Here is a 22270-nt window from a genome sequence, read left to right as displayed (position 1 = left end):
GCTCGAAAGATATTTCTGCCTCATGGCATTATTTTTTTTGTTTTTTTAAAATCCATCGGTTTTGTTTGGCTGATTATGCAATTTGAGTCTGGAATGGATGTTCAAGACAAATTGGATATAAAGATTTGCAAACACAATTTCACTCTGTCCCTCTTGAGTGGTTGTCCATAGAACTGCTTTGTGAAGCCTCAATCTCTCTGTCTCTCTCCCAACTCAATTGTCATTAATCCCACTCTCCATCAACTTTCGTCGTCGTTGACGTTGTTATTGTTATCATCATTGCCATGCCATGATTGCCAAGCTATTTGTGAAATTATTAATAGTTTCAAAATGTGCTCCATATTGTGGCAATTCTCTGATTTTTGTAAAACCTCTTTTCTTGTTTTGTACAAGAATGTTCTTAAGGACTTGCCTTTTTCAAGATATCTCGTCATTACTTCCTTATACAGCCGACTTCAAATTACGCACACCCAATTACTGTTCCTCGACCAAAAATTTGTTGAGGAAATGTCATCGGCAGCTTTTGTCATACTCATTATCCTGGTGAAATTTCCAGGTAAGTTCAGCTCAGCCGATTCACACCAATGCAACAAGCCCATACATTGGCTGTCGGCCACTACGCGATGGATATCCATTTGCATTAAAGTGTTTGTTCAAGGGATCTGGCTCTGTCGAGAAGATATATATGTATATATATGTATATATATATATATATATATATATATATATATATATATATATATATATATATATATATATATATATATATATATGTTTTATCTTCACATCTAGTATTCATAAAACTTTCCCAACTTGGCCTATTCATCATGAAATGTTGTGTCAAATTTAGTTTCTTAAAGTCTTTGAAAAGGAGGAAAAAACAGCTTAAAGTCTTAAGTCTTTGAAAAGGAGGAAAACTTTTTGACCGTCCCTCGTATATGTTTTCCCTGTACTTTGGAAAAGCTAACGGTTGAGTAAGAACTAGACATTCAGTCTCCCTCATGTTGTTCACACCCTGTTGGAAACAGCCGAGTTTGTGAGAGTTTATGGTGCATCTACTAATATATTTAAAAATATAAACCTCAGCACAACTGGGTTGGTTCATTTCCAAAGTGAAATGTGCCGGTGCGTGAAACAATTTGGTGCCCAAGCAGAAAGCAAAGACGTACAGTCTGGAGGTGCAAATGTTTCAGCAAATGACAGCTTTAATTACCTCGGTGGTAATTAGGGATTAAAACCATGTCCTATGCACAAGACCAACGCGCTCCATTTGACAAACTCTCGGCACTCTCGCCTCGCCGCTGCTTCCAGAGATGTAAAGCGTTCGTCCTCGTGGCCTTTCCATCGTTCTGATTTGTTGAAATATTCTTGGAGTAAAACCGCAATGCTTTGCAAGCTTTCGGTCATTATATAGCCGCCATATTTTGTCTGCCTTCGCTTAATCACCGAGCTTCGCAGCGAAGTACGAGCTGTAATTTTCTTTCTCCATAAACGTGGATGCACGTTGGGCATGCGGGTGGCTTTGCTATATCCATGGCCTGTTTAATGGCTGATTTCTCACTCGTAAGCTCGCCTATAATTTTGCTTGGCCTGTTCGCGTTCCCATCTGAATCGATGGCTCATGGATTGTCACAAATTTGGGCTCATGCTGCAAACATGACGTTGGAAGAATTGTCACAAATACTCAGAGCCCAGGTTCAAATCACACATACTATATGTATTTGTCCTTTGTCTTCTAAATGTCCTTGTAATTTGCATCAAAGTACACCGATGTCTATGAATGTTTGTCCTGTCTGCATGTGATTTTTGGAAAAGCTCAACAATGAGCCTCAGATCAATGTACAAAATAAACATAGGGGCAATACACCTGGGCGCTCACCTGGTCGTGGCTGAGTAAGATAACCAGAGAACCACTGGTAGGTATGGATGACCCACAAATATATGAGGCCCCGCGAGGAGTGATGTAAGCGACATTTTTTAATGATATGATGATAGGCTCAGATGATAGGGTAAGGGTTAAAATAGTGCTATATGGCATTAACTCCAAAATGGCCGATGTGTTCCTTACATCACTCCTCCTCGTGGCGCCTCATATATAAAGGAGAAGAAAGTAAATACCTATGGATTTTTTTTTTTAATGCCGTGAACAAACTTTGATACATCACGGGTGATAAATGTTGTGGTCAAGTTTCTTCGAAATTGTGTGTGTGTGGTTTCAGAGAAGAAAGCAAGTACATATTTTGGGGGGCAACCCCCACATAGAACCCCTTAGACCCCAACTTTTTAATGTTGTGAAAAAACTTTAGTATATCACAGGTGATGAAGGTGGTGGTCAAGTTTTATTGGAATTGTGTGTGTAGTTTATGAGACAAAAGCAAATACCTCTTTAGGGGGGCAACCCCCCTGTAAACTCCCTGCATAGAACCCCTTAGCCTCCGATTTTTGCATATTTTGGGGGGCGACTCCCTTCCCCCCCCCCCCCCCCGTACAACTCCCTAGACCCCGATTAAATGTTTTTTTTAAGCCGTGAGCAAACTTTGGTACATTATGGGTGATGAAGGTTGTGGTCAAATTTCATCAGAATTGCATGTGTCGTTTCTGAGAAGAAAGCAAATACCTACTTTGGGGGGGGGGCATCCCCTGTAGACCCCCTTAAGTCCTGATTTTTTTTTTATACTATGAACAAACTTTTGTACATGATGAACGTTGCAGTAAAGTTTCATAAAAACCGGATGTGTAGTTTCAGAGAAGTTGCAAGTACTTGTGGACGGATGGACTGACAGACGGACTGACAGACAGATGACGCACCATCCCATAAGCTCACCTGGAACGACGTTCCAGGTGAGCTAATAATAATAATAAAAAAACATTTTGTACTTTGATCCACATTCTGTGATTTGCTCCTTTCCTTTATGACATTTGATGAGCTTTTGATGAAGGAGATCCCTTTGCTGCTCTTTATCCCTGGCCCAGTATCCATTGTGATGGGTGTACCGACAGTGCGTCGTGCCATGCAGACATACTTGGTGGACACGCTCAACTCCCTCATCCATGAGTTGTCCGCTGAGGAGAAGGAGGATTGTGTCATTGTTGTGTTTGTCGGAGAGGTAAGGAACTCCATGGGTGGGTGCACTCTTTCTCTGTTTAGCACAACATGATATATGGCATAGTCTGTGAAATAAGAAACATGTTAAATGCACTATACTCGTATCATAGAGGAAACATGTTCTTGAATGATGTTAAATCCATTAGTTAGAGGTATATAGCTTGGAAATAGACTGCTAAGAACGACAGATGGTTTGCTTTGGAAGAGAGCCTGGTGCTGCCAAGAAGGGCACCGTTCGTGCGGAACAAGGGTGACGGTGCCTTGCAAAACTGCAGCAGCTTTAAGTTGAATTGTATGCTTAAAACTCTCGTCTCAGATCTTCAGGTCTCAGAAAATATTCCGGTAAGGTTTTCTGATGATTTGCAAATCCATTTTGGGACACGTGCGCGCAGTCACCCGGTTTACTCCTTGGAAACGAGCATCCTGCTAATGTTGCGTTTATAGAAACGAGAAAGACATGTTTTCGAAATATTTGTGAAGACGGCTGGAATAATTTGTGCTTTATTGCCTTTGATCTTCAAATTACTTGTTATTCCAGAGAGAGGCTGAGAGAGACAAATAAAGCAGTGTGAATATGCGTTTGTCAATTGCCAATAACCTTATGGAGTGTGGACTGACTAATAAAAAGCACAGTCTTTATCACATAAACCACCCACTCCATCCTGGTTTCTGACTCCTAAAAGACAACACGTGGCATTCCTTCATCGACACCACTGCTTTTGTTTTGTTTTCTGCCTCAGTGCCTCGAGACATTGTGTGGGGCAAATTCAGTAATGGCGCTTTGTCATTACAGATTGACCTGGATTATGTACACAGCGTCGTGGACAACCTCAGAACCGGGTGAGTATACATGCATACATCGTGCGATCCAAATTGTTTGCACCCGCTTACCTATGATGTCATATAAACGAGTTTCCTGATTGGTCAAATTTACAATCGAGTTGTGTTTATTGAAGCACTTGCCCTGGGTTAGGCCTCTTCTCTGTTGCACCTTTGATGCCCATTTGTGTGAGCAGTTTTTCTCCTTTTTTCCTATGAACATAAGGGGAGAGGGGATGGTGGTAAATTGAGAAATATAAGGGAAGCAAGAGGGTGATGGTAAATAAAGTGGAGGGTACAGAATGTGACAAAGAGGGTAGTGTAAAGGGAGAAGGGCTGGAGGTGAGAATGAAGGAGTCTCAAGAGGATATGATTGATGAAGGCTGATCTAGATTTTGTTGGTTAAAAACCTATTAAGTTCGTACATGGTCCCTTCATGCCCACAATGTTTCTCATATTCTTTACTCGATTTCAACATTTCTCTGAAACATCATTCTCGAGACGTTGTTTAACTCTTTGAACCCTAGCGGTCGTTTTACCAGCCACTATTCAAATTTCCATACACCCGAGCGGCTGGTTTGCTGGCCACAGTTCAAACCTGCATATACCCAAGCAGCAGTTTACCGGCCGCTATTCAAACCTCAGTAGGGTGAATATACTGGTTCTGGCTCACTTTTCCCCATGTAAATGAATGGGGGATTTTCAGCGATTCATATTTTTTTTTCCCTAAAAATAAACCCCCTTTTTATCCCAAGGTATATTTATTTGTCTCCCCTTTTAACCTGGAGACACTTTTTTTTTCCAAACAATCCATGCAATAAGATAAAGATTTGTTAAAGGTGATTTGAAAGAAATATCTAAAACGTCTAAGCCTCGGGACACTCTTTATCAAATAACCGATGCATATTGTTTAGCTCACTCATTGAACCTATAAAGATTTGTTCATTCTCAAATTCCTTCAATAGTTTAATTTTCTTTGCACAATAATCCCCATCTAAAATATTGAAAAACAAAACATTTGAATCTTTATATTTTTTAAGATACCCCTTTTGTGCCATTACGAAATGATAAACTTCTCTTAATGGTCTTGTTTGACCTCCTCCTGAGCCACATATCATTTTGAGATTATAGTAAATTGTTTTTTCATTGTTCAATTGATAACCATCAAAGTTTTCAGTCCATTCAAGGATATTCATTTTTTTCTTTACATCCTCGAACTTACTACTTTTTAAATTGATTCCCTTATTTGTTTTATCTACCTTTGTTTTAGTTATTTTTTCAATAAGACTTATTTGATATTTTTCACATTCATTATGTTTTCCATTTATATACCAAGACTGAGATTTTCTCCACTCTTTAGTTTGATTAATACTTGGTTTGACCATCTATATATTGCAAAAAAACGTGGCGGTAGCCCTTAAAAAACCCTAACCCATTTTCCCATCGTTAAAACACAATCTATTCTATTCACTCTATCATACAATATCCATATGGAACACAATCTATTCCATTATCTAAAATAAATCTCTTATCATCAAAGGCTCCTAATGCCTTTTTATTTACTTCTTCACTATATATGTTATGTTTATAACTTCTTATTGTATTCATTTTCCTATATTCTTCTTTCTTATTCATCAAACAATTATAATAATTTCTAAAAGTTATTGATTTCTTTATTACATATTTCTTTATTCCCTTTAACCTCTTATCAATCTGATCACCATACTTATAAGCATATGCCTTTGCTCTCAATCCAATAAACTCACTCATTACTTTTCCACCCAACTCATCCTTAAACTTACCAATAACCTTTTCATTCTTTTTGGAAAATAACTCACTCTTCTTGCTGAAATTACTTGTATCATATACTCCAATATTTTTCTTCATATCTTTATAAACATCATCAGTTTGTATATCTAGGATAAAACTATCAGTGTCCATATACAACAATGAAACATTTTCACCATACTCTTTCTTTAAGTCATTATACAAATAATCATACATCAATATCTTTGATAAATCAAGAACTGCTGTTCCAATATAAATTGGTTTATCCATTACAATACTTTCCTTTTTCATATGAATTGCAGAAAAGTTCTCTGAAAAAACCTCTTCTCTCTCAAAACTTGGTTTATTTATCAATCTCGAAGCTTCTTTCCAAGATGTTGCGAATCTAATGTTTTGCCTGTTTCTAACATTTTCCATAGTCTTTCCAAATACAGCATTATTCATTAATTTATAAAAGTCCCCTTCAAATTTTACTTTTGTATTTGCTCTCATATCTGTATTGAATTGAATATACTTTTTCACCCAAGGACTTTGTTTAAATTTTAAAACTCTATGAATTTTAGCTACTCTCAATCCTTCTCTCAAAAACTGTTTTAAGCTTCTCTGATGCAAAACATATCCCTCTTTATCATAGAATGTTGTTAATAACTTTTCTGTTGATTTGCCTTTAATATTAAAACTTTTATGATAATCACTGAACCATTCTTTCTTTGGGGTTTCTTTCTCACATGCAAAAGGAAGGTCTTTATGCTTATTATGAAGATCTCTCGGGTACCTCAAATCAACTTCAAAATAATAACCTTCTTCTTCGTCATTCAATTCCTCTTGAGAAGAAATAACAATATTCATCAAAGCCTTTTCATAATCCTTTTCTTCCACCCACTCTAATTTACCATAAGGCAGATATTGAGACATTGCCCATCCATACAAATTATTAGCATCAAAATACATCAAATAATTACTATCTTTTTCACTATCATAATTTGGAAGATATTTATTATTTGCTTTAGCATATCTTTTTGAACATACTTGTGATATTCCACCTCTCTTGGACTTCTCAATCATCAAAAGCATATCAACATCACTGATTAAATCTATATCTTGTTTTGTCATTTTCAACATTGCACTCCAAGCTAAACCAGGAGCTGTGAAATAGTGGGCAGGATCTAATCCATAACAATTTTTATTATGACAGAGTGATCTAAAAGCTTCAAACACATCAGCTAACAATAAAACATCTGTTTTTAGATATAAATCATGATATCATCCAAGGTTCTTTATCTTAAATATTTTCCATATTTCTTGTGCGTGTTTATATTCCTTATCACTTATCTCTTCTTCATAAAGGTTATTAAAGAAACTTTCTTTTGAAGGAAGTTGTGTTTCTTTAAATCTCATAAATGAATCCATATAATCATAAGGATAAAATCCCTTACTTGTAAGAATTTTCTCTTTACTTTGAATTTCATTCCTTGTTTGAATTTCCTCTCTCGTGAGAATTCCTTCTTTAATCAGAATTTCATCTTTAATCAGAATTTCCTCTTTAGTTAGAATTTCATTCATTGTTCGAATTTTCTTTATAATTAGAATTTCATCTTCAGTTAGAATTTCTTCATTAATTTCCTCATTAATTAGAGTTTCCTCTTTACTTTGAATTCTCTCTTTAATCTGAATTTCCTCTTTAGTGAGAATTTCCTCTTTTGGAAAGAATGAATTAAGATTTGGAAAAGAGTCCGTGGAGCTTAGATTTGATGCGAGGTAGGCTAGTGGTGTTCCCATAAACTTGTAAGAATCTAGAAACCTAATACGAGTTAAAAGTTTTGTGAATATCATTTTTGTAAATGAAATATACTTTTGACTTGTGTTTGTTATGGCAGAAATATTCCCTGGTGTTTTTGAAAGTTCATATATAAATAGATGTGTATCATAATTGGCGCTGTTGTGAAGAAAGACTGGAATAAAAGAAGGTAATTTATAATTAAGATTACAACAGGAATGAGCGGGACCTCTATATTTACCAGTAAGATGACAATGATCCCTAACTTTAGACTCCTTAATTTCCCCCTCACAAATATGACAGATATTGTTCTTTCTGAATTCTAATTTTTCTTCTTTGGTTAATTTCATCGATTCATTTGTTTCTTTCATTAATTTAGTGAGTCTTATACAATCCTTTTCTAATCGTTTTACAAACTCTTGTGAAGCTTTTCCACTATAATGTTCAAGTTTGTTATACTTTTCTCCAACAGATGATTTGATATAATAACAGAAACCACAAGGAATATGTTTTTGATATTTATTTGTATATGATTCTTTTGGATTAGGAGAAGCAGTATTTATCTTTTTAAGGATACACTCAAAATCAGCGTATATCACAAATGGGTGCATGATAGATTTATTATAATCTTCAAAATAAATCTTTTCACCAGGTTTAGGCCTTGTAATTACAGCTGATTTATGATTACTACAATATTTTGAATGTTGTTCTAATCGTTCTTTTGTATGAAATGAATTAAGACATCGCTTACAAGGATATATTTTGTTTGCTGTTCTGAATACCTGAGAAGAGATTAATCTTGATAAATTATTGATGTATGTGTAATGTGAATTATTTCCAACACTAAAATATAAAAGATCAATGTGTGTTTCTTCATTTTTATAGTTGTTTGAAATTTTTAATATTTGAACTTTGTTTGTATCCGTTAATCCATATACATTAATAGAAAGATTATTCTTTTTCTCAAATTTAGGAATATCTGTTAGTGGCATTGGGAATTTAAAATCTTTAATGTCCAAGGTATTCTCATATTTCATATATTGTTTTACTCTTTCTGAATTACATTTTGGTGGATGAAAGTGAGCAAGAACAGACTAGAGAAAACATTTATTATCATTGTTCTTAATATTAACAACTGCCTTCTTTAGTTTTATTTCTTTTGGTAATTCAATATAAGAAGAAGCTTTAAGAGGGTTTGATTTTAGAATGTGTATATCTAAAAAGATGATTTTTTTAAATATTGAATCCACTTCCTACCACTGTATTATTAACATCCTCCTCTTGTTTTGATAGTTCTTCATAAACCCCACTATTCAAAAAATCTTGAAATGATGTTATAAAATGAAGATCTGTTCTCATATAAGGAGTTTGTTCTTCATCTTGTCTTTTCATATTAATTTTCACTCCCATATAAAACTTTAAAGTTTTCATTTCTTTTAATGTCTTTTTAATAACTTTTTCAACATCAGGTTTCACTATTTTTTTTTTTTTTTTTTTTGTATACCTTGGTCGAGGCTCGTATGAGAGCTAACACACAACTCACAGCAAGGAGGCATGAGACAAGAGGGGCGGGAGTGGAAGGGACAAAACATTGGGGAACAGACACAGGTGAACTGTGGAAGGGAGAGGGATGGGGATGGGACGGGGAACATGGCGAGGAGAAGATGGACATTACAGGGACTTTCAGGAAGGAAAGCAGGAGAATTGAAGGAAGTGGGCTTGGGTGGATTATCGGGGGTAGAAAAGATCGAGGATTTGGATGGGGGAAGATAAGAGGTGGTGGTGAACAGAGATATTTTATGAAATAGATTAAATGTGTGTTTGTTGGTTCGGAGGTGTTTTCTATAATGTTTATATTTGTGATTACAAACATCGCAGTATGTTGTATTCACCATATTTATATAATAAATCTTTGCTTCAACTAAAATTTTCTTGATGAAAATTTCGTTTATTTTACAGGTGAATCTGTGCTTAAAACCATTTTATCCTCCAACTTTTTCACTTAATGAATACAATGTTTCAATTGATTTAGCTATTGATGATGGTCCGGGTTCTCCAAATTGAAAAATCCTTATTTTTATATGCCCTTTAAATGCCCCATCAGTGTTTTCAATATAATAGTCTCCCTTTACTTTAAACTCATTTTTCTTGTGTTTTTGTGATTGAAGATGTCTATTATAACTACTCTTCAAAACATCCTTTGAGCAGATATCACAATGTTTTCTTTCCAACTCGAGGAGATATTTTATGAAATAGATTAAATGTGTGTTTGTTGGTTCGGAGGTGTTTTCTATAATGTTTATATTTGTGATTACAAACATCGCAGTATGTTGTATTCACCATATTTATATAATAAATCTTTGCTTAAACTAAAATTTTCTTGATGAAAATTTCATTTATTTTACAGGTGAATCTGTGCTTAAAACCATTTTATCCTCCAACTTTTTCACTTAATAAATACAATGTTTCAAGACACAAAAGACAAGTTTCAATCAATCTCTTCATTTGTTAAAGATACTGAGAAATATGTCAAGGATGTAAAATTGAACAAAGATAAATATAACAACTATTGGATAAAAACTATTATGGTAAATAATATGAGTTCTTCAATTTCCTTCAGTGGAAGGGCTTTTAGTATACCTGGTAGAACATCAATTAAAGTATCTCTAACAAAAGTTTCTCCTCTCCTTCTGGTAATACATTCAAAACTAGAAAAAGCAATGAAACAAGAAAAAGTATAAAAAACAAAAACCTTATGGATGAAGCTTTAGAAAGAAAAGATAAGACCATCTGTAATATGCAAGGAGAAATTTGTATTTTTTTTCAACAACCCTAAAGATGTAAATCCTGATGAAATAAAGGATGTTAATATATCAGGTGAAATGACATTTCGTTCAATAGTAGTTAACGATCATTTTAAAATTACCTTTAATATAAAAAATGTTGTCGTTGAATCTGGTAATGAAAAAAAGTATATTGATATCGATGGTAATATTATTAAATATGAGTCAATATACAACTGAAAGTATAGATGAATTTCAGTTTAAGTAAAGTTTTACTTTATAAATATGCTAGACTTTCCTGATTCTCCATATGACAAATTTGAGAATTGTCCTGCATGTGAAAGACGGGGATTAAACACAGAGTCAAAAGCCTATAAACAATGTATATTCTGTGATTATCTTCTAATTAATGATAATAAAAAATATAAAAAGGAAAATAATTCTTTTAGATTTACACCAAAAATGAATTACTTTACAAGATTGATTAGAGAAATGAATGTAAAGTATGAGGGTGATAACACACCTTTCCTTACTAGGGAAGAAACTGAACGTATAAGAGAAATGTTCAAAGGATTGTTGTTATATATTATTCATGGATGTAATTTTCAGGGAAATATCAACACAAGATATTGTATAAATAAAATAATGGATTATCTTGAAATTAAACCTGAACTTAGGATAAAATATAGAGTTTCTAAAAAAGCTAATAATAAATTAAATAACCTGTTTTCCAAATATATAAATGAATGATTTTTTACCCATTTGGGAAAATAGGATAAAATTTAACAACCATAAAAATCTCCCAAATTCATTAAGATGTCTCATAGTTGGTTCAAGTGGATGTGGAAAAACCTGCTTACTTTTAAAGATGCTCCTCACTCCCAACTTTTTAGATTATGATAATTTAATAATTTTCACAAAGTCGAGTTTTCAACCAGAGTATCAACTACTCTCACAAGGTTTTAATGCTGGTCTTCAAAAAGAAGATATAATCCGTTTATTTAAACGTCAAAAAAACCTAAATGATTATAACATTGAAGATATAATTCAACTATTTTGTGATACACAGAGATGTAAAAAGAAATCAAATCCGATAACTTGTATTCTTAGTGATAATACGGATGATATACCGTCTCCCCAAGATTTGGATAAATCAAAAAAGAACCTCGTTATCTTTGATGATTGTGTTAATGAGAGAAACCAAACGGTAATGGACAGCTACTACACAAGAGGGAGACATTCTTCTTGTAATTGTATTTATCTTAGTCAATCGTACTTCCAACTTCCTCGTCGTTCCATCAGAAACAATGCTAATACTTTTATTTTATTCAAGTTAAATTCAATAGATATCAATAATTTTTGGAGAGATAATTGTTCTACATTATGTAGTAAAAAGAAATTTGAGGATTACATGAAGCACACAACTGAAAAATATAAATATATTGTTGTGAAACAAGATGAGATATTAAGGGATATATTTTTTGTTTTATAAACAATTACATATATAAATGACAACTATTATTGTAAATCTTGTGGGTAAATCTGCTTCTGGAAAAAACTTTCATAAATCAAGGTTCTTGTGTAGTACAAATGAGAATATTGTAAATTTACTTGAAAAACACCCCGTGATACGCATTGTATCAACAACAACTAGAGCAATAAGACCTGGAGAAGTAAAAGGTGAAGATTATCACTATATTTCAGTGGAGGAACATATGCGATTGAGGAATGAAGGTCAAATATTTGAGGAGGTTTCTCTTGGTACAACAAAATATTCACATTGTAAGAGTGAGTTAAGGAAACTAAAATCTAGTGGTCTTGGGATATTAGAAACTAATCCAGAAGGAACGAGACAAATTATTAAACATCTGAGCGGAGTGAAGATTTTATCATTCGGTTTTGATGTTGATGAAGAAACTCAACGCAAACGTATGAAAAGCAGAGATGCAAGTATTAGTGAAGAAGAAATTACAACTCGCATTAATGTTAATAAAGAATTTGATGAAATATTTAAAGAAAAGGATTTATTTGAACACATCTACTTGAATGATGAAGAAAAGGAAAATTTCCCTGTTGATCTTTACAATTCATTAAATGATATTTTACAATAAATAAATGGATGCAAAAGAAAGAGCAAGAAGATTTAAGGAACATCAAGAGTTGGTTTCAAAAGTTGTAAAACAGCAGGAAGACATAAAGAAGAAACGCAGACAGAAACTAACGGGCGAAGAAGCATTTGAAAGAAAACAAGAGAAATTTTTAAACCACTTTTAAAAACTTCCCAAGAAAAAAAATGAAAGATGTTTCCACAGTTCCCACAGTAGAATATACTCCTAAAAAACTTCAAATGTTAAAAGATTTTGATCAAATGACGGAGGAAGAATTAGAGCATTTAGGAGAATTAAAGGTATATGATGATGAAGGTTTATTTCAACAACTGGAAGAGATTAATCAACCCCCTGATTATATTGTGAATGCTCTTCAAAACAATGAATATTCAGTGGATTCAAAAACCAAAGCAGGACTCATTCCAACAGAACAACCAGCAATATTTCATCTTGTTCAAGAAAAGGTATTGATATTTAATGATGAATTAAGGTTCTTAGGTTCTGCTCAACCCCCTGTTAAACTAACTCCGAGATTAATGTTTCTTCTCACAAAAGATGGAAGACAAGGTTCAACTGTGAGGGATGAATCAAAGTATATTGATAAACTATTGGATATGAAAAATAATGATGATAGAGTATATATTGATCTGCTGAACACTCTAAATTATAGGATTAGTATTTCTAGTAAAAGTAGGAAGAATGAGAAGGAGAAACACATTATTCAGGCTTTAAGTATCCTTGGTTTAGGTATTAGTTTTCTTCCAAATGACCCATCGCAATTAGTTAATAGACTGTTATTGTTGTTAGGTAGTAAGAAGGCTGGAAATAACAATTGTTTTAATGAAGCATCAGCCATTTTAGACCAGTTGATGAACATGAAAATAATTAATAAATCTCAATATAAAGACATTTTATCTCATATTAAATAAGATGAGAAGCACAATCCTGAGTTTTAATTTCACAACAAGCGACCACACATCTTCATTCCCATACCCACTACAACTTGACCCAACAAAAGAATATGAGGCATCTTTATTGTCCATGGAAACTTATAATACCTTATTTAATATAACCGAGAAAAATGACAAGTTTAGGTATAATCCGGGAAGTGGATACAAAACGATAACAGTCTCACCCGGAGCATATGAGATTTCTCAAATATCTTCCGAAATTGCTCGTCTTATGAAAGAACAGGGTGATGAACCAAAAATATTGTTATAGACATTCAAAAACATACTTCAAAATCAACGATTAAAGTTAAAAATAACTACAAGGTTGATTTCACAATTGATAATTCATTTAGAGAGTTATTGGGTTTCTCCTCAAAAAAGATTGAAACTAATGGGACGTTTTACAGTGATAATGTCATTCAAATATCCTCAGGAATAAATTCGGTGTTAATTCACTGTGATTTGATTGATGGTGCTTATAATGATGGAAAAAAACAAATGCAATATTTTCATTCAGCGCATACTCAACCCCAATTGGTTATAAATTCAATATGGAACCCAAAAATTTGGTTTATCTCCCTGTGTCAGGAAAAACCATACACAGAGTAAATTTTAGGATAACCGACCAAGATAATCGTATGATTTCTTTTAATGGAGAAGTTATATCCATCAGAATTCACCTACGTGAAGTTTTCCAATAAATAAATACGATGGTTATTGTGAGGAAACACGAGTTGGGAAAATATTAAATAATTACAGGGGATGGGATGTTCCTTTCCGCATACTACAAGGGTGAAGGTATGTATCTTGGGAGAGGATACTATAAACCTAAGAGACAAAGGGGTGTTGGACATCAATTTAGAAGAGATGGGATAATTGATACTCTCATGGGTATTGGTTCAACTATTCCAAAACATAAAGATCTAATTGGTTCAACTGCTTCTGCTGTGGGAAATGTAGCAGGTGCTGTAAAGAGCATAAAAGATGCTCAGAAGGAATCTCATAAATTACAAGCAATAAAAGAAATTAAGAAAGGCAAAACTCAGTTGTCCCCCCAAGAACGACAGAAAATAATTCAAATACTTGGATCAGGGTTTCAAAAGTTTTAACATCTTTTTTCCTAAATAAATACAAGTATGGAAGCAATTGATAGTATCTATGATTTGGATGATACTATTATTATCTCAAACTCCACTAAAAAGAAGATTACTTCAAGGTAAATGCAATAACTGGAACAGACTGGAATACGAATGGTACAAAAAGTTTTGAAATAAATAATCAACAAACCTATTTGAATCTCTCCGAAAGTTTCTTGTTGTGTAAATTTAAATTCACTAAAGCTGGGAATAACACAAACGCTACACTTGTAAATGATTTCTTCTGGAAAATGTTTGATAGTGTGCGTTTGTATATTGGAACACAAGAAGTTGAAGCAGTTGATTATGTCTCTGCTGTATCTGAAATGATGAAATTTACACTCTATACATTCAGTGATAGAATGGGAAAGGGGTCTGTCGAAGGTTTTATTCCTGATATGTCAACGGGAACAAACACAGACCCTGGATATACTCAAAGGAAAGGAGCGTATAATGATGATACAAAAGCAGAAAATAGTTTTACTGTGGCAGTTCCTCTTAAAGGTATATTTGGATTTTGTGATCATGATAAAGTTCTGTATGGTCTTAAAATTAGATTTCAACTACAAAGGAATGATAATGAAAATCGATTGCTTTTTGGTGTTGGTAATGCTTTTGGTGATCAGAATAAATTTGTAATTGAGGAGATGAGTTGGTATATCAGTGAATATAGACCTAATCTTAAAACAGAAGAGATGTTGAATCGAAGACTTAACTCAAAGAAACCACTCAGTGTATCATACCTCAAAAGAAGATGTCAACACGTTAAACTCAACCAAACTACTTACACGTGGAATTTGGGTGTTCTGGAAGGAAAGCCACGATATCTGTGGATCATTTTTAAAAAGCCAGATGGTGATACTGCGACTGATAAGAATAATGCATTGAGTGATAATGCTAACGTGAAACAACTTCGCGTTTCTCTAGATGGAACATTTTATCCACGAGATAGATTGGAAATTAATTGGGAAAAAAATGATTTTGCTGAAGCATACAAGTCTTACCAAAAGGTGTGTGAAAGTAATGGAAATAAAGAACCTATTTTGGAAATGACAGCATTTAAAAGTTTGTATACAATCTATGCGTTTGACCTGAGCGCTCAAAAGGAAACTATAAAGTCTAATCGAGTGGATACTTCCCTATACATTGAAAGAGGAGAGAGTGAAGAAGTTGATACATATTGTTTGCTTTTGGAAGAAACAGAATTGCAGATTAATACAGATAATGGTGTGATGATTAGTCTCACATAATTTTTTGTTAAATAAATGAGTGGCAAAGTACCAACTGGGGTATATGTTAATCAAATCAATCTTCATAAACTATCATCTTGTGTTCAAAATCAAAAGCCTTGTACGATTAACGTTAATACAATTCAGAGAAAAGGAGCAGTAAGAATTGATGTTTTGCTCACAAGAGAACAGGTTAAAATCTTTAATGACACTGGCTCACTTAAAATTAAAATGACAAAACCAATGTTGAAAAAATATTCAATAAGAGAGACGAGTGGAGGATTTCTCCCATTTCTAATTCCTTTATTTGCTGGTTTAAGTGCGGTTGGAGCATTGACGGGTGGTATTTCAACAGCGGTGAAAACTGCCAACGAAAGGAAGGCTCAACTCCAGGCTCAAAAAGAATTGGAAAGACATAACAAAGAGTTGGAGAAACAAATTAGCGGAAGTGGTGTAATTGTAGATTTTGCTGAAAAACTTGAAGGTCTGCCTGATAAAGCGAGATTATTAGTTGGAGATATGCTTTCTTCTATAGCACAAGCAGGTGTAAAATTAACGAAAAGAGGTAATGGATTATATCTTTCTAATAAATAGAGCATTGATGAGTGGTTTAAAGAATTTGGAAAGAATACAACATCAAATTTACAACTTGTCAAATATTGTAAGAAATTAAAAATTCATAATGTGGTTATTTGTATGAGAGATGAATTAACAAATGTGCCGAAACATACAAAGAATATTATTATGAACTTAGAAGATAATAATGGGAACGGTTCTCATTGGGTTTGTATTTTTAATAGTCAAGACAAATATTATTTTGATAGTTTTGGTCTTCCACCACCTGTTGAAGTCATAAAATTCTTACAGAATGGTGTTTATCAAACATTTCAAGTCCAAGAATTAAATTCCAAGTGTTGTGGTCAATTATGTCTATATGTTTTATTTCAACTCAACAAAAATGAAAAATTTTATGATATTATTTTTAATCTAATATAAATGACTTATGTTGGTAAAGATGGTTCTATCTTTGGTGTATCTCAAGAACTGGATATTGATTTATCAAATTATTACACAAAGGCACAGGCTGAACGACATAAATATAATATAACCAAAAATATTAACATGAAAAATGCTTATAAATTAAAAAATTATCCAAGCCCGACTGACGCGAATGACTTGGTGAGATTAAGCGATTTATCACAATATATATATATCCTTAAATAAAACGGCCGTGTATTCCAAAGATACAGAAGTGTTGATATTATCTCCAGGTCATACAGAATTCACAGTTCGAATTAAAATAAATTTTTATAAAGAAGGGCGTATCGTTTGTATGAGAATAGAACAATGGGGGTATGATATGAATGATTTAGGGTATAATTGGTCATTTAAAATTAACCTCGAAGACCTGGAACAATTAAATCAGTCTCGTAAGGAAGAATATTATCCACTTGGTATCGAGAATGAGTTTTGTGGGGCCACGATTAGTAAACAACAAATAAAAGAATTTAATAGGGGTAAATATAATAATGGTTTTGCCCTTGTTTATATCATGAAAACAGAAAAAACAGGATTATATATAATAAGTAAGGAAATACAAAATGATTTAACTATGGGAAGATGGGGAGGTGTTTCGTGCCATAATATTATTCTAACATATATTTCTAATACATTAATACTAGAAAGAATGCTTCAAGAAAATTATCATTTCTGTGTCCAAGCATACCTTCAAGAAAAGGGTATTCGGTATTTTAATAAATATGTTCTACAACATAAGAATGAGGTATTTTCAATAAAAGATTGGCATTATGCTGATGTTGATAAACCGACAACTTTAGATTTAATGAAAATGTTAAATAATGAAAAAAATATAAAGTTAAGAAAAGGTAAGGCTCTTTTAGAAATTCAAAAGAAATTTTATTGGTTTCCTGTTGTAAAAAAAATTATTTTAGATACAGGAATAACAAGAAATCCTGATGAATATATGTATGATATTCTATGGGGTGTAAGCGATTCAAGGATAATAAGGGATGAGGAAGGAGTTGAAGAAGAGAGGGAAGAGGAGGAAACGGAGAAGAGAGAGAAGGAGAGGGAGAAGAAAGAGAAGGAGGAAAAGGAGAAGAGAGAGAGAAGGAGGAGAGGGAGAAGAAAGAGAAGGAGGAGAGAGAGAAGGAGAGGGAGAAGGAGAGGGAGGAAAGAACGAGACAAAATAAATATCAAAATATGGAAACCAGTGAGATTTAAAAAAGATTGGTGGTATTACAGAAAATAACTCAACCCACTGAGGAGGAAAACAAAGAATTGACAAGTCTATTTGCAATACTTTCGGCAAGAATATTGACATCGACAAGCTATTCATTTTAATTCAAGTTTTTAATTTTTATTTTTTTTCTTCAATAAATGGAGGAGAGAGTGAAGGCATTTCTAAGGATTCTTTATGTTTTAAAAATTAAGATTCAAATGTGCATGTTGGAAACTAAAAAGGTTTTTGCACTCTGCAGGAACTTTTCACATAAATAAATGAGTTATTGTCTCAAATGTAAAAAGAAAACTAATACTAAAAATATTTCATATATTAAAAGTAAAAATAACAGGGTTATACAAAAAGGTATATGGTCGGTGTGTGATTCAAAAAAAAATCAATTTATCTCCAAACACAAACGAGGAGGAGATATACAAAAGTTTTTCTCAGGAAGTAAATTTACAACTACTGGAATACCAGGGGAATTACATCTTACAGGGTATTCTTTCTGTGGTCCAGGCACAAACTTGGATAAAAGATTAGATGAGGCAGACAATCCTAAATCCTGGAGTAAACCCATCAATAGAGTTGATGAAGTGTGCATGAGACACGATATTGATTATGGGAATACCACAACGTTGGAAGAAAAGCATGAAGCCGATAGAGAAATGTTGTATAATTTGTCTCTGATGCAAAATCCAACCTTGAGAGAAAAAGTTGATCGGTTCATTGTGAAGAAGATGATCAGTGCTAAATTGAAACTTGGACTTGGAAATTCAAAAAACTTATAGGCTCTAATGATGCCATTAAGACTGAAGAGCAATTAGCTGATGAATTACATAAACCAATATTCACAAAGTTTCAGAGAAGGAAAGTTTATTCCAAGGAAGTTGATTATATCTGGTCTGCTGATTTGATTGAACTCAATAATGATAAGGGGTACAAGTATGCTTTAACTGTTATTGATCTGAGGAGTAGATACGCATGGGTTGTACCATTAAAAAACAAAACAGGTAATACTCTTATGTTAGCCTTTCAACAGATATTTAATAAAAGTAAGAGAAAACCTAAAAAATTGTGGACTGATGAGGGTAGAGAGTTTTATAACAAGACATTTATGAATTTTCTAAAAAATAACAGTATTACATTATACAATACCTTTAATGAAGGGAAGGCAGTTGTTGTTGAACGTTTTAATCGTACCTTAAAAGAGAGATTATATAAAAAATTCACACAACTCGGTTCACAACAATGGTCATCTTTTATTCAGGATATTGTGGATAAGTATAATGACACGATTCACACGTCAACAAATATGAAACCATCAGAAACATTTACAAAATTAAAATATGAAAAAGAGATTAATGTCAGAAAACCTAAGTTCAAAGTTGGTGATATCGTAAGAATATATAGGTGGAAATCTCATTTTGAAAAGGGTTTTACTAAACGATGGACGAAAGAACTTTTTAAAATTGTTGATGTAATAGATACGGTTCCTTGGACTTATAAGATATATGATTTGGAAAGGGAAGAGATTTTAGGTTAATTTTATTCACAGGAATTACAAAAGACAAAGATAAATTGAAATTTTTTGACTCCGCCCCTTTTTGACTCCGCCCACACAAAACCCACCCACACAAACCCCACCCCACACAAGCTCCACACAAACCCCACCCCACACAAGCTCCACACAAACCCCCCACAAGCTCCACACAAGCTCCACACACACAAACCCCACACAAGCTCCACCCATATTCATCATATTCACATAATTAGTGATTAGTTAATTAGTTCCCCACACACAACATGTTTATTTAATTAAAAATTATACACCCATCCACACAAGCTCCACCCATCCACCCATCCACCCATCCATTTATCCACACAAACCTCATCCACATTCACCCCTCCCACATAAGCCCCACCGAAGCCCCGCCCACATAACCCTGCCCACATAAACCCCTCCCACACAAGCTCCACCCACATAAACCCTGCCCACACAAATCCCGCCGAAGACCACTCATATAAACCCCACCGAAGCCTCGCCCACACAAGCCCCACCCACATAAACGCCCTCCCACAAGCCCCGCCCACACACGCCCTGCCCACATAAACCCCACCCGCACAAGCCCCACCCCCTCATCCCCCTGTGCGCCCCACCTTTGACCCACCACCTCCCTCATCCCACCCCCACCCTTCCCCACACACACACATGGGGAGGGGGTGATGGGTCATTGGGGGAGCGCACCTACCCCCTCCACCCACCCCCTCCACCCACCCCCTAACTCTCCTTAATGTCTTGATCCTTTTTTTGAAATTCAAAATCAAGTAATTGTAAACAAAACAAATATAATTAATCAAAATTGAAAATATTAAATATTCATTTGCGAGAATGTATAATCTTTCCCAGCAATCTTCTTCAGATGTCTTGTGATTTCGAAACTCAGACACCATATTCTGTTTTGAAACAAAAAGTGGATAAGACGTCATGTCAGTCTTTAAAAATGTTTTTCAATTCTCTTCTAAGATGATTGACCTCTTCAATAAGAGCATTAATTTCATGCACCTCGTCGTGATATGTAAACTGCTCTTCTTCCAAGGACCTGCCAAGAAAAAAAAAAAAAAAAAAAATATATATATATATATATATATATATATATATATATATATATATATATGAGAATTATCACGATTTAATTTATAATCAATTGCTTCATCTTTCAAAGAGGAACCTATACACAGGCTTACCAACTTTGTGTTGAGGTGTTTTGTTCGCGGAAGAAAGATCGCTCATGTCTCAGTTGTAAAAATGAAAATCCCGTCTGGCAGAAACTTTGTCTGGCGAATCACTTATAAAGCAACGATGAGGAGATTGCTTAATCATTGGGTGTGGCCACAGGAAATGACGCTTCGGGAGAGACAGCTTGGAAAATAACTGGGAGATATATTCTCAAATTGTATGAATCATTTTTAAAACATACTTAAAATACCCTAAAATGGTTTTGATTCAAATGTTTTCAGTTCGTGTTCTGAGATAAAATATAAACACGAGACCTTGTCTCACAGAATAGTTCCTATTTTTTCACAGCATGACTGTCCAAAAACACTTCCTCATTCACACAGCACGACCGTGTCAAAAAAAAACTTCCTCATTTTCATGACACGAACTGAAAACATTTGAAACAAAACTTTTTTTATGTCGTGGTTTATGCACAAAAATAATTTGCAACTCGGGCGGTGGCCAGATGAGATCATTAAGAGAAGTTTATCATTTCGTAATGACACAAAAGGGGTATCTTAAAAAATATAAAGATTCAAATGTTTTGTTTTTCAATATTTTAGATGGGGATTATTGTGCAAAGAAAATTAAGCTATTGAAGGAATTTGAGAATGAACAAATCTTTATAGGTTCAATGAGTGAGCTAAACAATATGCATCGGTTATTTGATAAAGAGTGTCCCGAGGCTTAGACGTTTTAGATATTTCTTTCGAATCACCTTTAACAAATCTTTATCTTATTGCATGGATTGTTTGGAAAAAAAAAAGTGTCTCCAGGTTAAAAGGGGAGACAAATAAATATACCTTGGGATAAAAAGGGGGTTTATTTTTAGGGAAAAAAAATATGAATCGCTGAAAATCCCCCATTCATTTACATGGGGAAAAGTGAGCCAGAACCAGTATATTCACCCTACTAACCTCCATATACCTGAGTGTCCATATTTTTCTCGAGGGAGCCCAGGGCGGGGAGCCAAAAGTCCAAGGAGCTCAGGGTTCAAAGGGTTAACTTTGTTTGTGGATTATTCATTGACATGGATGTTGATTTTGCACAACTGCGCTGGTTTGAGGTTGTTAAAGCGCAAGGAGTTAACATAATTTCTGAGAAAATGCGGAATGCAGCAACACGCTTCCAAACCGACATAATTACTTGTGCACACGTTTAGTAAATGGGTTCTCTTGGCTGGAGTTGACAGAGAATCTGGTTTGTGCTTTACGTAAATCCATGTAAACAAATAATTATATTCTTGTCGATTCTTGTTTCAATGCATGGATTTTGATGAAGACAAAACTTTTGACGTCGCAGGCCTCTAGTACATCGATCTGTCATTTAACGAGGCCAAACAGTGCGGTGAACTGTGTGGGGGTCGATGAACCATGTGGAGGAGCACAGCATGGTTGTGATGAGACTCAACAACCTTTTTTTCTCTCTTTGAGCTTTGCCAGTTTTAAATTACATTAACGTTTAGAGTATTATTATTTTTTGACTCGAAACACTAATCACATTTCTACTGATGCAAATGGTCCTGTTATGTGCCTGGAGAAAATGGTTTTATT

The 22270-nt window shown here is 34.1% G+C and overlaps 1 protein-coding gene across 8 annotated transcripts in view; it reads left to right on the top strand.

The window, feature by feature from the left end:
• LOC147014537 (alpha-1,3-mannosyl-glycoprotein 4-beta-N-acetylglucosaminyltransferase B-like) overlaps nt 1-22270 on the top strand; it is a 209970-nt gene that overhangs the window by 106855 nt on the left and 80845 nt on the right. For all 8 annotated transcript variants that reach the window (XM_085852560.1, XM_085852555.1, XM_085852557.1 and 5 more), the window contains 2 exons: nt 2974-3107; nt 3900-3946. In XM_085852560.1, the coding sequence (XP_085708686.1) occupies nt 2974-3107; nt 3900-3946 (181 nt within the window). The remainder of the gene's footprint in view (nt 1-2973; nt 3108-3899; nt 3947-22270) is intronic.

Source organism: Eptatretus burgeri, chromosome 13, assembly GCF_056783735.1.
Source record: "Eptatretus burgeri isolate ZD-2024b chromosome 13, Ebu_testis_v1, whole genome shotgun sequence".
Taxonomy (NCBI): domain Eukaryota; kingdom Metazoa; phylum Chordata; class Myxini; order Myxiniformes; family Myxinidae; genus Eptatretus; species Eptatretus burgeri.
Note: the sequence above shows the minus strand (reverse complement) of the source record. Positions and strands in the feature narration are given on the sequence as shown.